This window comes from Kogia breviceps, chromosome 11 (genome assembly GCF_026419965.1).
Source record: "Kogia breviceps isolate mKogBre1 chromosome 11, mKogBre1 haplotype 1, whole genome shotgun sequence".
NCBI lineage: Eukaryota > Metazoa > Chordata > Mammalia > Artiodactyla > Physeteridae > Kogia > Kogia breviceps.
In genome coordinates, this window is record NC_081320.1 from 7,466,811 (window position 1) to 7,482,329 (window position 15,519).

The following is a 15,519-nucleotide window of genomic DNA, read 5'->3' on the forward strand; positions in this document are numbered from 1 at the left end:
GGAGTTTGCTGTACATAGGTCAAATTGTATTCTTTGAAATTGGATGAAATTACATCTTCAGTCCTTCATTCCTTTCACTTTTCAAAACTTTAAACATTTGGCTGGGATAGCTGTTTTACTTTGGAATGGGGGAAGAACCTTTAAAACTTTTTAAAAAATGATTTTGTTTCATACTGGTCTACCCTCATTAAACTATTGATAAAGATTTTCATATTGGCCTTTTGCAATAGGTACCTGGTAGGTCTTAAATAAATGAGGCTTTTAAGTAGATGGCCAGATGAATTAAAGTTTTAAAATGTATTTTGTTCTTTAATTTATGTTCATTTAGCAGATTAATAGTTGCAGATAATTTTTGTGAGTATGCATTCTTAATATGCGGTGGCCAGAACTCCCACACTCTTTACTTGTAAGAGCAGATGTGCAGAGTTAGAGTTTATATGAAGTCAAGAACTGTGTGTTAACACATTTCGCAGACTCCTTTAAGATAAGGGAGAGATCTTGAGGGACTGGACAGAGTGAGCCTCTTGAAATCAGAAGTGTTGCACAGCGCTGATGGCAGCCCTGGGACTCAGGGTGAACACATTGGGTGGCCATGCCCTTACCTTCGTCAAACTTAAAAAGGCAAAACAAAGCAAAGCAGCCCTTCTCTCCTCCAGCATCCACAGCACCTGATCAGGGTTAATCACTTTGCCTCCTGTTCTCAGCCCTTTCCACCTGCCCCTTGTCTCTCTGTTGAACTCAACTCTGACTCTCTCTGCATGTCTTTCAGTCACCTATTAGGAGTAGACAGTAAAAAATCATAAATAATATAAAGTCAGCAAGGAGAAATTGTAAGTCCTGTATATACTAAGAATAGAAATATTTGAAAGAAAATATCTGCTGATGTGTGTGGATAAAGTGTGGCTATCTTAAGGTGTTATTCAGTAAAAGATTTTTTTAAAGCATATCAAAGCCAGTTTATCTTGGATAATGTATAAGGCTTCTCCAGTGGTGTATGGTAGCCCTTTGATATTAACCTATATAATTACTAGAAGAAAAATACTTAAATGAGGATCATATTAATTTTGTGAAGAATAATGCAGTCATGTCCCAAGATGTAGCCATTTGGGTTAGAAGAATTTGACTTCACAAGGAATCCCATGTAATGCCTGCTTTGACTTATACCTTGCTCACCACTAAGCCAGCTGACACTTGAAATGAGCCATTTTGGTGGCTTCATGGTATAGCTGGTCATGTGTTACCTTAAGGAGAATATGCCAGATTTACCAGTTTATTATTGGCGATAGTCTTTCTGCATCATGTCCCCTAGTTGCTTTGATTGACTTTTTAGGATTTTTGCATAATAGATGAATTACACTATGACTGTACTCTTAAGTGTGCAGTATGTAATAGCAAAGACAGAATTTAAGAGCCATATTATAGGGCAGTGCATGAAGGAAAATGTTTTCTTAGGTTCCATTAACACTAATTAATGTTATCAAGTAAGCACAGTATGTTAGTTGGATTTGGTGATGTTTTATGTTTGAAGGTGTTAGGATTGATGCCCAGAAATGCATAAAAGTTTTTCCTGTTAAAATTAAAATTTTAAATAGTTATAATTAAAACCTGATACTTAACCTGTAAGGAGTTTTGAGGGGAACAAATTTCACTTGTGAAACCAGAGAATGATATGCTTTGGAAAAAGTTTCCTCAGTATGATATTTTGAACTTTTATGAATTGAACATCTGAATTTATTTTAATTTCTCATTTTTCTTGATATTGAAATAAGATATCAATTAGCAGTACCTTTTGTTACAAAATTGATACATTTCTTTCTTCCCCTAATACAGAAGCTCCACCATGAGACGAGGTGGATGGAGGAAACGAGCTGAGAATGACTGGGAAAAATGGGTGTGTTTTAAAAGAATAAAAATAATTATATTGAACTGTCTAGGTATTTTTCATTCTTCTTTTAGTTTATAATGTGGTTGAAGGCATTTTCTAAATTATAAATCACTTTAGACACCAACTCTTTGTGTTTTCACAATGTATTGAAAGCTTAAACTTTGAGAAATTTTGTCCTGAGGAAATAAATGTTCTGGTGCACAGAATTTATTGTATGATAATTTTATTGCAGCATTGCTAATAATACTGAAAAACAGTAAAACGTAGCTATCCAGTAATAGGGGATTATCTCTATACCGTGGACAGTATACACCCATCATTTAGCTGTATATTTCTTAAGCTGGCAAGATGGCCTTAACAAAAAGGGTGTATTATAAAGGACTGTTATTACATATGATCCTATTTGTGTAAAACCTCTGTGTTCTGAGGCACAGAAATAACTTTGAAAGTAAGATCCCAAAATGTTAGCAATGAATGGGATCATAGATAATTTAAATTTTCTTAGAAAAATGTTGACAGCATGTAATATTTGAATAATCAAAAACGAAGTCATTTCCATTTTGGAAAAATATATATACCACTTCTAGACACCTACAGCTTTATTTTAAAGACCTTATTGATAAAGTAAAATTGATAGAGTCTTAATCTATTAACCTTAATTATTTCGATGTTCAGGAAAGGTGTGGCTGAATTCACAGATTTGTCAAAGTCTTTAACAAAAATAATGTTTTTATATTCTTTTTGAGGTTGGTGTTACGAATATTAGTAGTACTACCAAATAGATTGATTAGATCCAGAATTTAGCCACTGAATCATTTATTGTATTCTTATCTACATGTATGGAAGACTTTACTGGTTTGTCAAACTGCTTCATTTTACTTGAATTTATTAATCTTAAGCTTCCCATACACAGAAGATAGTGGAAGCCAGTCAAAATATATTCTTACTGACCACTTGTCAAATTTTTAATTGATTTAAGCTTTGGTATAACTTTTGCTTGATTTTGTAGATAAGAACAGTATTTTGCGGCATTACACTTATTAACCTTGACTTACCTTTTCCCTCTTTTAACATACTTTTACCATTGTAACAATGTGATAGAATTATTAAACATTGAGTTGACAGAGGGAAAAGTCTCCCTTGACCTGCCTGTTTTATTGCCTTGCGTTATGGTTCATGTTTATCATTATACCTTATATCATCCTTATACCTTGGTTACTAGCACAGAATAAGGCCTTCTTATTATTTTTTAAATATAAATTTCTTTCTATAAAGGGGAGGGTGGGAAGAAAAATAAAACTTTTGTGATTAGTTTACCTTTTCTTTAATTCTAGGGTGGGTATATGGCTGCCAAGGTCCAGAAATTGGAGCAACAGTTTCGATCAGATGCTGCTATACAGAAGGATGGAGCTTCATCTACAATTTTTAGTGGAGTCGCCATCTATGTTAATGGATATACAGGTTGAGTACTCTTTATTTTTTAGGTACCCCATTTTAGCCTGTACTTTTATTAGGATTGGGAGCGATTTGTTTTAAATTCTGTTTTTAATTATTTATCTTGTATATAAAAAAGGTAAAAGTAAAACCCTCTGCATAGATACCCCTCCTTCACGTTTCCTTTCCCTCCTCCTGTGCCTGCCATTGTCTTATTTTAAATTTTATCAAAGCACGTAGTTTTTTAAAGTCAAGTGAGGTTTAAAATGAGAAATTATGATCCTCCTGCTTAAACAACTCATCACACATATGGGGCTTGTAAACTGTGAGCTTCAATAGAGGGGGATCTGGTAGGGCCACTTCACTGGTGAATCTTCATCTGTAATTATCCAGAGGTCCTTTTGGGCTGGTGGAGGAGGGGGTGGAGTGTGTGTGTCAGATTTCCCAGACTCTTGCCTAGAGAAGGGTGTAACCCAGCTGCCGGCATCCTGGTTGCCAGGAGGGAAGGAGAGGGCCAGGAATCTCACCATTTAGGGAGCAGAGTGCCTTTTTTTTTTTTTTTTTTTAGCGGTACGCAGGCCTCTCACTGTTGTGGCCTTTCCCGTTGCTCAGGCTCCGGATGCGCAGGCTCAGCGGCCGTGGCTCATGGGCCCAGCTGCTCCAGGGCATGTGGGATCTTCCCAGACCGGGGCACGAACCCGTGTCCCCTGCATCGGCAGGCGGACTCTCAACCACTGCGCCACCAGGGAAGCCCTACTACTTAGGCATCTTAGGACATTCAAGCTCCACAGACCTTCCTGAGATGCATTATAAAAGATTAAAGATGTTAATAAAAAGAAATAAACATTGCTCGTTACATCAGCAAGTTTTGGAAGTCCCCAGTTTATGAGAGCACCCTTATTTACATAAGAGGAAAAAAAAAAGATTCTTTGTGTGAGGGAGAAAAAAAATGAATATTTTAGTAATCATTACCATGGTTGAGAATCTGGAATTCTAATTTACTTTCATCACTAATTTTTATGTGACTGTAAGACATTTTCTCTTTTGGACCTATTATTATCTCTATCCTTTTCTTTAAGATAGAGATAATATTAATTTTTATTGTTGTTATTGTTAGGATTACATTATAATTCTTTAAGTAAAGTTCCTTTATGTTGAACTTCATAGGGACATGCAAGTTGTAGTGATACAACTTTTTAGAAAAATTTTCATTTTTGAAGCTTTATAGATAAAACAGAATCAACAGTCTCTGTGATAAATCAGCAAGAAAAGAATAGTGCTTTAGATGCAGTGAGACAAGTAGGGAATATTGTGTTGTTGGTGGTTCCTACTCACGCTCCTCATAGACTTTTGACTGATGTTCCAAGTTTTCTTAATTCCTTTAAAGCTCCTAGTTCTGCCATCTGAACTTCTCTTTGGTAACCCACATCCCTTCCAACACAGTTAGCTTTGAACTTGAGTTTAGAGATAAGATTCCCCCATCTTCTGGCTACACTGCCTCTGTTAACCCATTCTCTCATCTCTCTCTTTCTCCCAAACAGCATCTTTTCCTTTCAAAGGTTAATAACTTCTTTGCCTTCTATCTCATTTAAAAAAAAATTTTTTTTTAAATTTTTGGCTGTGTTGGGTCTTCGTTTCTGTGTGAGGGCTTTCTCTAGTTACTGCAAGCAGGGGCCACTCTTCATCGCGGTGTGTGGGCCTCTCACTAGCGCGGCCACTCTTGTTGCGGAGCACAGGCTCCAGATGCTCAGGTTCAGTAGCTGTGGCTCACGGGCCCAGTTGCTCCGCGGCACGTGGGATCTTCCCAGACCAGGTCTCAAACCCGTGTCCCCTGCATTGGCAGGTGGGCTCTCAACCACTGTGCCACCAGGGAAGCCCTGTCTCATTTTTTTAATTAAAAAAATTTTTTTGACTGTAGAATCACATGGAGAAAAAATAGAGACCATGAACCTTTGCCCAGTTTCCCCCAATGTAACATCTTACAGAGCGCGGGTCCCCAACTTCTGGGGCCCCCGACTGATACCCGTCCGCAGCCTGTTAGAAACCGGGCTGCACAGCAGGAGGTGAGCGGCCGGTGCGCAAGGGAAGCTTCGTCTGCCGCTCCCCATCGCTCGCGTTACCGCCTGCACCACCCCCGAGCCCACCCCTCCGTGGAAAAACTGTCTTCCACAAAACCAGTCCCTGGTGCCAGAAAGGTTGGGGACCGCTGCTCTAGAAGATGGTGCTGTATCAACCAGGAAACCGACATCGATACGGTCAAGACACAGAACCTTTTCACGCAAGGATCCTTCCTGCCTCCCTTGTAGAACCATACCGACTCCCCTTCTGCTCTCAGCCTGGCAGCTACTAGTCTGGCCTCCATTCTTGTACGTTTTTCATTTCAAGAATGTCACATAAATAGAATATACAGTATATAACCTTCTGGGCTGGGCTTCTTTACTCAGCCTAATACACCGGAGAGTCATCTAAGGTGTTGTGTGTGTCAGTAGTTTTTTCATTTTTATTCCATGGCATGGATGTTCCACAGTTGAACCGTTCACCCATTTAAGAACTTCTGGGTTATTTCCTCTTTTTGGCTGTGAACACGTGTATACAGGTTTTTGTGTGAACATAAAGAGTGCAATTGCTGGGTTACATAGTAGTTGCATGTTTCATTTTTTTCTAAGAAACTGCAAAACTGTGTCCCAAGTGGCTGTACTATTTACATTCCCGCTAGCAATTTATGAGTGATCCAGTTTCTGTGTCCTTGCTAGCATTTCGTGATTTTTATTTTAAAAATGTAATAGGTATGTAGTAATATCTCATTGTGGTTTTAATTTGTATTCCAGTTGCTCCACATCCTCACCAGCATTTTGTACAGACAGGTAGGGTTTTTTTGTGTGTTTTAATTTAGGTATTCTATTACATGTGTAGTGGTATCTCATGGTGGTTTTAATTTTCATTTGCCTGATGGCTAAAGATGTTGAACATCCTTTCCTGTATTTATTTGCCACCTGTAGATCCTCTTCAGTGAAATGTCTGTGCATGTCCTTTGCCTGTTTTCCAATTGGATAGTTTGGTTTTTTACTACTGAATTTCAAGAGTTCTTTATATAATTCTAGATACTACTCCTTGTCAGATATGTGGTTTGCAGATATTTTCTCCCAGTCTGTGGTTTGTCTTTCACCCTCTTCACATGGTCTTTTGCAGAACAAAAGTTTTTAATTTTGTTGGGGTCCAGTTTATCAATCTTTCCTTTTATGGATTGTGCTTTCAAGTCAGAAGTCTTTGCTTAGTACTAGATCCCAAAGATTTTCTCCTATTTTTTCTAAAAATTTTATAAGTTTATGTTTAATTTTTAAGTTCATGGTCCATTTGAATATTTTTATTTGTTGTCTGTGGCCTGTGGATATCCACTTGCTAGCACCATTTGTTGAGCGGGCCATTCTTCCTCCATTGGATTACTTATGTACTTTGCTCAAAAATCAGTTGGGCATATTTGGGTGGGTATGTTTCTGGGTTCCATGTTCTAGTCTATTGACATATGTGTCTGTCTTTTCACCAGTACCACATGGTCTTGATTACTGTACCTCTGTACTATATAGTAAGCCCTGATACTGGGTAGAGTGATCATTGCCATTTTATTCTTCTTTGGAAAGGTTGTTTTAGCTATTTTCTAGGGCCTATGCTTTTCCACATAAATTTTAGAAGAAGCTTTTCTGTGTCTACAAAATAGATAACCATGCTGAGATTTTGATAGGAATTACATTAACCCTATAGCTCAATTTAGGGAGAATTGACATCTTTACTCTGTTAAGTTTTCCAGTCTTTGGACCTTTCATCCCATTTTACTCTATGTTAATTAATTCAACGAATATATTTTGTATGCTGCTTGAGTGTTAGGTACTATGTTTGAACAGAGATGACAGTGATGGAGAATGTGGATTTTGTGACAAAACAGTAATCTCTGGGCATTAGACATGAACAGAGCCAAGTGGATGACAACATAGCAGTAATTGCCTTGGAGGGTTAGAGTGTCATAGAAGAACTGGCTTTTTGAACTGGTCTTGGATAAATAAGGTGTTTTTTAGACAAAAATGGGTAAAGGCATTCTTGTCCTAACCCTAACCTCCATTTTCACCTTTCTATTCTCTAATTTTGGCCAACAGGGCTATTCTGGTATCTTAGGTTTGTCTGGTGCTTTCTCTCTCCTGTGCTGCTCTGGGCGCTCTTGCTGGTGAAAAGCTCCTCCTCTCACTTCTGTGAGCTGGAGTCATGCTCATCCATTAAGACCCAGGTAAATTCGACTTGCCTCCTTCCTTAAACTGGTCCACAGAATGCACATTTCATAGCATTATTGCTAGAAACACTTACTTTTGACACCGCTTGTATTGCCAGGTGTTATTTATGTACCGAGTTTGGGGGAGTCAGAACGCCCGTTCTGTGTGGTGACCCTGGCCGGATGTGGACCAGAGGGAACGCTGCACGGCCTCCAGTTATAGCTCCTCCTCCTCCAGGGCTTCATCCCTCACAGCTCTGTCAGATGTTGCCTTCTCCAGGAGACCTTCCTTGACCAGCCTTATGTAAAATACATGTATCTTGCCCCCTAGTTGCTTTCTCATCCCTTAGCCAGCTTCATTTCTCTTCATAGAATTTATTTGCTCCTGAACTGGTATTTATCTGACTTACTTTCTGTCTGCCCAGTGAAATAAAAGTGCTGTGGAGCACAGCCGAGAGTTCGAGAGTCGCAGGGCCTAGCAGCCTGCCGGGCACGTTGTAAGATTCTCAATAAATATTAGTTGAGCCAAGAACGAATAGCAGGGTTTTGTGTTTCTACATCAAACACAAAATGTGTTTGACGTTTGACTGTTAAAATGTGTTCACTCATATGCTAATTCAACTCAGTTTTCCTAAATGGGTAGTTTTAAAATAAGAAATGGGCCACACTCTAGGCTTACTGAATTGTAATCTCTGGGAGATAGGCCCTGGGCATGTTTATTTTGGTGAAAGCTCTCGGGGTGAGCTAGTGCTTCAAATCTAGGGAGCTGTAACTGCTCTTCTGTGGAGTTGGATCAGGGCAGCGAATATGGAAAGAGGCGTTCTGGTGATTTTCTGCTTTTTTCAGTAGCTGGATAAGAGACCAGGTCTGGTGACTTTGGCACTGCTGAAGTTTGTGGAAAAGCAGGGCAGGCTTGGGTATGATTTGCAAAATGAAACAAGGGGATATACAAGTATAACAGACTTATATCTGAAGTGGTAGGGATTTGTTTGAAAACGTAACCTTAACATTGATAATTTTCTGAGCATGTGAATATGGTGATTTAGGAAAAGAGTCCATTTAATGCTCTAATCTAATTTATTGAAATGGATACCTTCCAGGAATTATTTTCTACGAATATATACATAGTATCTCCTCCTGTTTCCTGTGAGATTGATGGTGTGAATCCAGGGATGTAGGAATTTAACCTCCTACATGGGAGAGACTTATTGTATTAATTTCTACCACCCCCTGTAATTTTGCCAGTGTCTGATAGGTATTTGCACCTATTAGATTCTCAAAAATGTGTTCTTTAGGCTTTTGAGATGTTTCTTTGGTTTTTACTTGGTTGAGTGTATGTGGCTTCTAGTTGAATTTTGTAAGTCTGATGTACTTAGGGAGGAGAGGGGAAAAGAGAGTAGGCATGGCTACTGGAGAAAGAGTATTGGCCAGGGGTCAGAAGACGGAGGGTTCTGCACAATAGCCAGGTGATTGTGCACAAGTCATCTAATTTTCCTCTATTTCCTCATCAGTAAACTATGCTAAATTATCTTTCTAATTTATAGGATTGTGAGACTCAAATGAAATAATGAATGATATTAACTACTGTAAGACCAAAGGAGGTATAAGCAGCCATTGGCGTACTTCTTTCTAGCATGTATGTGACACAGCCAAGATTTAATCAAGTTCTTTGGACATGCAGGATGAAACGGTACACATGACTGTTTTCTCAATAGAGATCTATCAAGGAAAGCTTTTGCACAAGATTTTAAAACTTTGTTTATAGAATGTGTTTTAACCAGATGAGCAAAACTCTTTTATAAGTTGTGCCCAGAGACGTCACAGTGGTCTTCAGTGGCTGTTCTGATGTTATGTGATGGCGTTTGCTGTGGTGGAATTTCACACGTGGAACTTTAGGCCTAAATCGTGGTCCAGTGTTTAATATGTGCCTTTTACCTGTTCTGTGCTTACCTGTCTCTTACTTTCCGTGGTTGGTTTTAGTTAATGCTAAAGTTTGATTGCATACAGAATATTCTCAAAGAATATTCTATAAAATTAACAGTAGGAGTATTATGGACTGTGAGTGTTACAGATTTGCAAAGCTTTCTTTTCAAGATAATCTGTAAGTTTTTAAAATTGCACAGTCCTATTCAGTGAGAAATACAGTTTAAGTAAAAATTATTTTCTTGTTGATCAAATGTTCTTTGGTATATCTCGTGTTTTGTCACGAAAGGATACATGTAACAGAAAAGAAAGGTGTATATGTTGTTCATCCTATAAGATGCATTTTAGAACCTGTTTTTTTAGATTTATTAAAACTTGAAAATGTTGCTGTGTTACAGTCCTCTTTTATCTAAAGTTGGTCTCCTTTATAAAAACCTCATTCAGGATGCTGAGGAGCTAAGAATTTTGGTTTAAAAGGATGTTTCTTTGGGATTTTGATTTGCATTTCTCTCATGATTAGTGATGTTGAGCATCTTTTCATATGTTGGTTGGCCATATGTATATCATCTTTAAAGAAATGTTTATTCAGGTCCTTTGTCCATTTTTAAATTGGGTTATTTTATTGTTGTTGAGTTGAAATACTTCTTTATATATTCTGACTATTAACCCCTTATTAGATAGATGATTTGCAATTATTGTCTTCAGTTCCACAGGTTCCTTTTTTCTTCAGTTGATTGTGTCCTTTGATGCACAGAAGTTTTTGAATTTTAATGTAGTCTAACTTAATCTGTTTTTCTTTTTGTTGCCTATGCTTTTGGTGTCATATCTAAGAAATCATTTCCAAATCCAATGTCATGAAGCTTTTCCCCCGTGTTTTCTTTTAAGAGTTTTATAGTTTTAGGTCTTACATTTAGGTCTTTAGTCCATTGAGTTAATTTTTGTGTATGGTATAAGATAAGGGCCCAACTTCATTCTTTTGCATGTGGATATCCAGCAAATGTGTTTTTTAATGACCTTTTCCCCCCACTGATGTTGTCTGTTCTGTCACTACATAATCAACATTTGAACATTGTACCATGACATTTTTGGTCTTCATTTGATGAAGATGCATCGTTTGCACCTTAAGTTTGTTTCTGTTCTTTTCATTAGCACATGACATTTAAAGCAGTCCCTGACAGCACCAGTACCTTCATAAACAAAACCTATGCAATGAAATCACGGTTATCCAAATTATCCAGAACATGCTTGTTTTTCGTAAGAATAACATTGAAATGACAATAATCATCTCACAGAGAACTTGTGATGCCAAGACTCTGTTGTTCAGTTCCAATCTTGGAATCACCAGTGGTGAGCATTAAGTGAGATGAAGTATGGAAAGTACATGACTGGAATAGGTGCTAAATTAATGTTAATTTTCTTTCCTCAGTTCTTTTTAACCTGCTTATGAACATAAAGCAGTAAATGACAGTTTTATTTTGTTCTACAAAGAGGTGGATGTTTTTAAATAAAATTGATATATATATTGGTGCTACTAGAATGACAGGGTCCACTGACTATTTTTTTTGGCTGCGTTGGGCCTTCGTTGCTGTGCGTGGGCTTCCTCTAGTTGCAGGGAGTGGAGGCTACTCTTCGTTGCAGTGTGCGGGCTTCTCATTGCAGTGGCTTCTCTTGTTGCAGAGCACAGGCTCTAGGTGCATGGGCTTCAGTAGTTGTGGCACACGGGCTCAGTAGTTGTGGCACGTGGGCTCAGTAGTTGTGGTGCACAGTCTTAGTTGCTCCTCGGCATGTGGGATCTTCCTGGACAGGGATTTAACATGTGTCCTCTGCATTGGCAGGTGGATTCTTAACCACTGCGCCACCAGGGAAGTCCCTCATTTCTGATTTTATTGATTTGGGCCCTCTCCCTTTTTTTCTTGTTGAGTCTAGCTAGAGGTTTATCAGTTTTGTTTATCAGCAAATGCTTTGATCTTAGGGAGAGAAAGTAAGTAAACTGTAGATTCCTGACTGGCCAGATGTTCAGTTTCCACTACTGTATGTGAAGTCATTATGATGCTCTAGTTTAGTTTCTGTGATCCCTAGGCCCTGAAAATCTTCAGTTATGAATTTTGAATTTATTTTATTTGAAAGTTGTTTTCATTTCTCTTTCCAGTGCGCTATCCAGTTTGGTAGCCACTAGCCACGTGTGTTAATAAGCATTTGAAATGTGACTAGTCTAAATAGAGGTGTGTTGTAAATGCAAAATATATACTGTATTCTGGAGACTTAGTATGATAAAAAGAGTGTGAGATATCCCTATTTTATATATTGATTACATGCTGAAATGATAATATTTTGGATTTATTGAGTTAAATAAAAACATTAAAATTAATTTTTTACTATTTTTAATGAGGCAGTTAGAAAAATTTATATATATGGCTTGCATATGTGGTTAACATATTTTTACTGAGCAGCACCAGTAGTTGCAGTCAGTAACAACAGATGAATTCTACACTGTAAGAATTTAACAAGAAGTAGTCAAACCTGGCATGTCTGTATGTGCTTTGTTAGCTTGCTTTCTTCTTCATTTTTAAAATATATTTTATTGAAGTATAGTTGATTTACAATGTTGTTTTAATTTTTTCTATACAGCAAAGTGACTCAGTTATATATATTCTTTTCCTTTTTGGTTTATCACAGCATATTGAATACAGTTTCCTGTGCTTTGTAGTAGGACCTTGTTGTTTATTCATCCTATATATACTAGTTTGCAATTGCAAGCTCCCAATCTTTCCTTCCCAAACCCCCCTCCCTGGCAACAACAGGTCTGTTCTCTATGTCTGTGAGTTTGTTCCTGTTTTTAAGATATATTCATTTGTGTCATGTTTTAAATTCCACATAAAGTGATATTATATGATATTTATCTTTCTCTTTCTGACTTACTTCACTTAGAATGGTGATCTCTAGGTCCATCCATGTTGCTGCAAATGTCAATATTTCATTCTTTTTTATGGTTGACTAATATTCCACTCTGTGTGTGTGTGTGTGTGTGTGTGTGTGTGTGTGTGTGTGTGTGTGTGTGTACCACATCTCTTTATCCGTTCATCAGTTGATGGATATTTAGGTTGTTTCCATGTCTTGGCTTTGTAAATAGTGCTGCTCTGAACATAGAGTGCATGTATCTTTTTGAATTATAGTTTTGTCTGGGTATGTGCCCAGGAGTGGGATTGCTGGGTCGAATGGCAACTCTGTTTAGTTTTTTGAGGAACCTCCATACTGTGCTCCATAGCGGCTGCACCAATTTACATTCCCACCAACAGTGTAAGAGGGTTCTCTTTTCTCCACACCCTCTCCAGCATTTATTGTTTGTAGACTTTTTAATGATGGCCATTCTGACTGGTGCTAGGTGGTACCTTATGGTAGTTTTGATTTTCATTTCTCTAATAATTAGTGATGATGAGCATCTTTTCATGTGCCTGTTGGCCATCTCTATGTCTTCTTTGGAGAAATGAAAACTACAGGCCAATATCTTTAATGAATATAGATGCAAACATTCTCAACAAAATATTAGCAAACCGAATCCAACAACACAACAGATCATATACCATGACCAAGTTGGATTCATCACAGGGTCACAGGACGGTTCACCGTACACAAATCAGTCAGTCAGTGTGATACACCCCCATTGACAGAAGAAAAGTCAAAAACCACGTGATCATCTCAATCGATGCAGGAAAAGCATTCGATAAAATTCAACATCCGTTCATGATAAAAACTCTTACCAAAATTGGTATAGAGGGAACATATTTCTTCTTCTAAAGACCAAAACTCACTGAATTAGATAGTTATTATAATAAAAGTACTTATTTAAATACTTGGACCTGTATTATTTGTGTTTAAAGAAAATCGGTTGCTTGAATATCAAAGTAGCTACACAAGCCTCCTGTGGAGGCCGTCCCCAGCCTCCCCCCAGGTACAGCTGTTGCTAGAAGTGTGGTCCAGAGTTTCCCTTAGATTAATAGGTGAAAGAAATAGAGAAGCTATTGAAAATAATTAGTTTCATGTGATACTAGTAATACCTGTCATAACATAACTTTAGTGAGTCAGACATTTTTTTATGGGAAAGCATAAACCACATTGATTCTTATTTAAGATATTTTTCTATAGTTTTATTAAGAATAAAATAATTTAAAACAAAATTAGGGGGAAAAACAGTGCTTCTTGGTCTGCAATTCTTACTTTGTTTTGGTTAACTTTATTTTTTGGCTTTGATGCAAGTTCGTATTAGGAAACTGAATAAGATTTTTTAAACTTTTCTTATATATTTTATTTTATTTATTTTTTAAAAAATGTTTAAGCCAATCTTTTTACACATTTTGAAAGAAACATTGATTGATTGATTGATTGATTGATTGATGGCTGTGTGGGGTCTTCGTTGCTGCATGCAGGCTTTCTATAGTTGCAGCGAGCAGGGGCTACTCTTCATTGCAGTGTGTGGGCTTCTCATTGTGGTGGCTTCTCGTGTGGAGCACGGGCTCTAGGTGCATGGGCTTCAGTAGTTGCGGCACGTGGGCTCAGTAGTTGTGGCTCACGGGCTCTAGAGCGCAGGCTCAGTAGTTGTGGCGCACGGGCTCAGTTGCTCCGCGGCATGTGGGATCTTTCCAGACCAGGGCTCGAACCCGTGTCCCGTGCATTGGCAGGCGGATTCTTGACTACTGTGGCACCAGGGAAGCCCTTATATTTTTTAAATAGAAGTTTAAGTTATTAAGCTTCACAAGAGTAAAGTCTAATAAGCTCTACAGTAAGTGTGCTCTTAGTAAGTATTTTTAAACATAAGATAAAAACATCAAGGTCAGTATAGCTAAATGTGGTCGAAATTTTTAAAATATTTGCTCTATTATCAGTATTTAATTCATTACTTGAGGTGCCTATCTGCTTTTCTGGGCATTGCTTGGCAGTAGATGTTTTTGTGTTGGTTGACTGCACCTGTAGCAGCCAGGAAGGTCGGATGTGCTAAGGCAAAATAGCTTTATCGCTTTGTGATTTTCCTCCCACCTTTGTTTACTGGCAACACAGCCAAGGAGAAGGTGTACCAGTGATACGTTCTTTAAATCATCCTGTTTAAGGGATTGTTCAGCTAGGGCTCTACTTTCTTAATGTAAAACTTTTAACACATTTTATTATTAATTTTACAGATCCATCTGCTGAGGAATTGAGAAAGCTAATGATGTTGCATGGAGGCCAATATCATGTGTATTATTCCAGATCCAAAACAACACACATCATTGCCACAAATCTTCCTAATGCCAAAATTAAAGAGTTAAAGGGAGAAAAAGTAATTCGACCAGAATGGATTGTGGAAAGGTAAGTTTAATTTTTAATTAAATTAATGAGTTTTAAAAATTGGAATACTTTTTCTGTTATAAACCCTTATCTAACTTGCATTGCGTCTTAACCTAAGGGTGAAGAGTAATCCATGTCTTAAAAAACACCACTGTGCTCCTTAGCCTCGTGTGATGATTCGGGTGGCCTGGGGTTTGATGTTAGTGTTCTTGCAACCTCAGCTCCCAGGAATTAGGGGGGATGACTCAGGTGAGCGGCAGGAAGCGGCGATGGGGGGGGTTGACAAGCATGCTGTTCACTCCGCAAATATTTGTGCACCTGTTACGAGTAGGCAGTGTTCTGTGTACTTGGGAAATACATCAGTGAGCAAAACAGTCCCTCCCCTACCTCTTGGAGCTTACATTTTATAAGGGGAAACAGATAATAAACAGTATATAAGTAAATTTATGTCATGTGTTAAAAGTCAGTACATGCTGTGGGGGAAGAAGGAAGATCAGGATAACATGGACCCGCAATACTAGGAGTGGGCGGCAGTTTGCAGTATTAGCAGTACCTGTCTTTCAGTTAGTATGGCTCCTTGGTTGTTGCTTTGGAACTGGTGTGTTGTAAGTCAGTGCTGGCCATTCATACTAACTTCCTAGGGTTAAATATGTCATCTAGAACCTTGGTGATGAGCCAGAACTTGAGTGATTCATATATA

At 38.0% G+C, this 15,519-nt stretch overlaps 1 protein-coding gene across 6 annotated transcripts in view; it reads left to right on the plus strand.

Annotated features, from left to right (window-relative positions):
* REV1 (REV1 DNA directed polymerase) overlaps positions 1-15,519 on the plus strand; it is an 83,105-nt gene that overhangs the window by 21,585 nt on the left and 46,001 nt on the right. For 3 of the 6 annotated variants that reach the window (XM_067007093.1, XM_067007094.1, XM_067007095.1), the window contains exons 2-4: positions 1,831-1,891; positions 3,220-3,346; positions 14,672-14,840. The exons of 1 other annotated variant lie outside the window; for it this stretch is intronic. In XM_067007093.1, coding sequence (XP_066863194.1) covers positions 1,841-1,891; positions 3,220-3,346; positions 14,672-14,840 — 347 coding nt within the window. In that variant the 5' untranslated portion in view covers positions 1,831-1,840. The remainder of the gene's footprint in view (positions 1-1,830; positions 1,892-3,219; positions 3,347-14,671; positions 14,841-15,519) is intronic. 2 more of the 6 variants (XM_067007096.1, XM_067007097.1) reach the window with 2 other exon arrangements.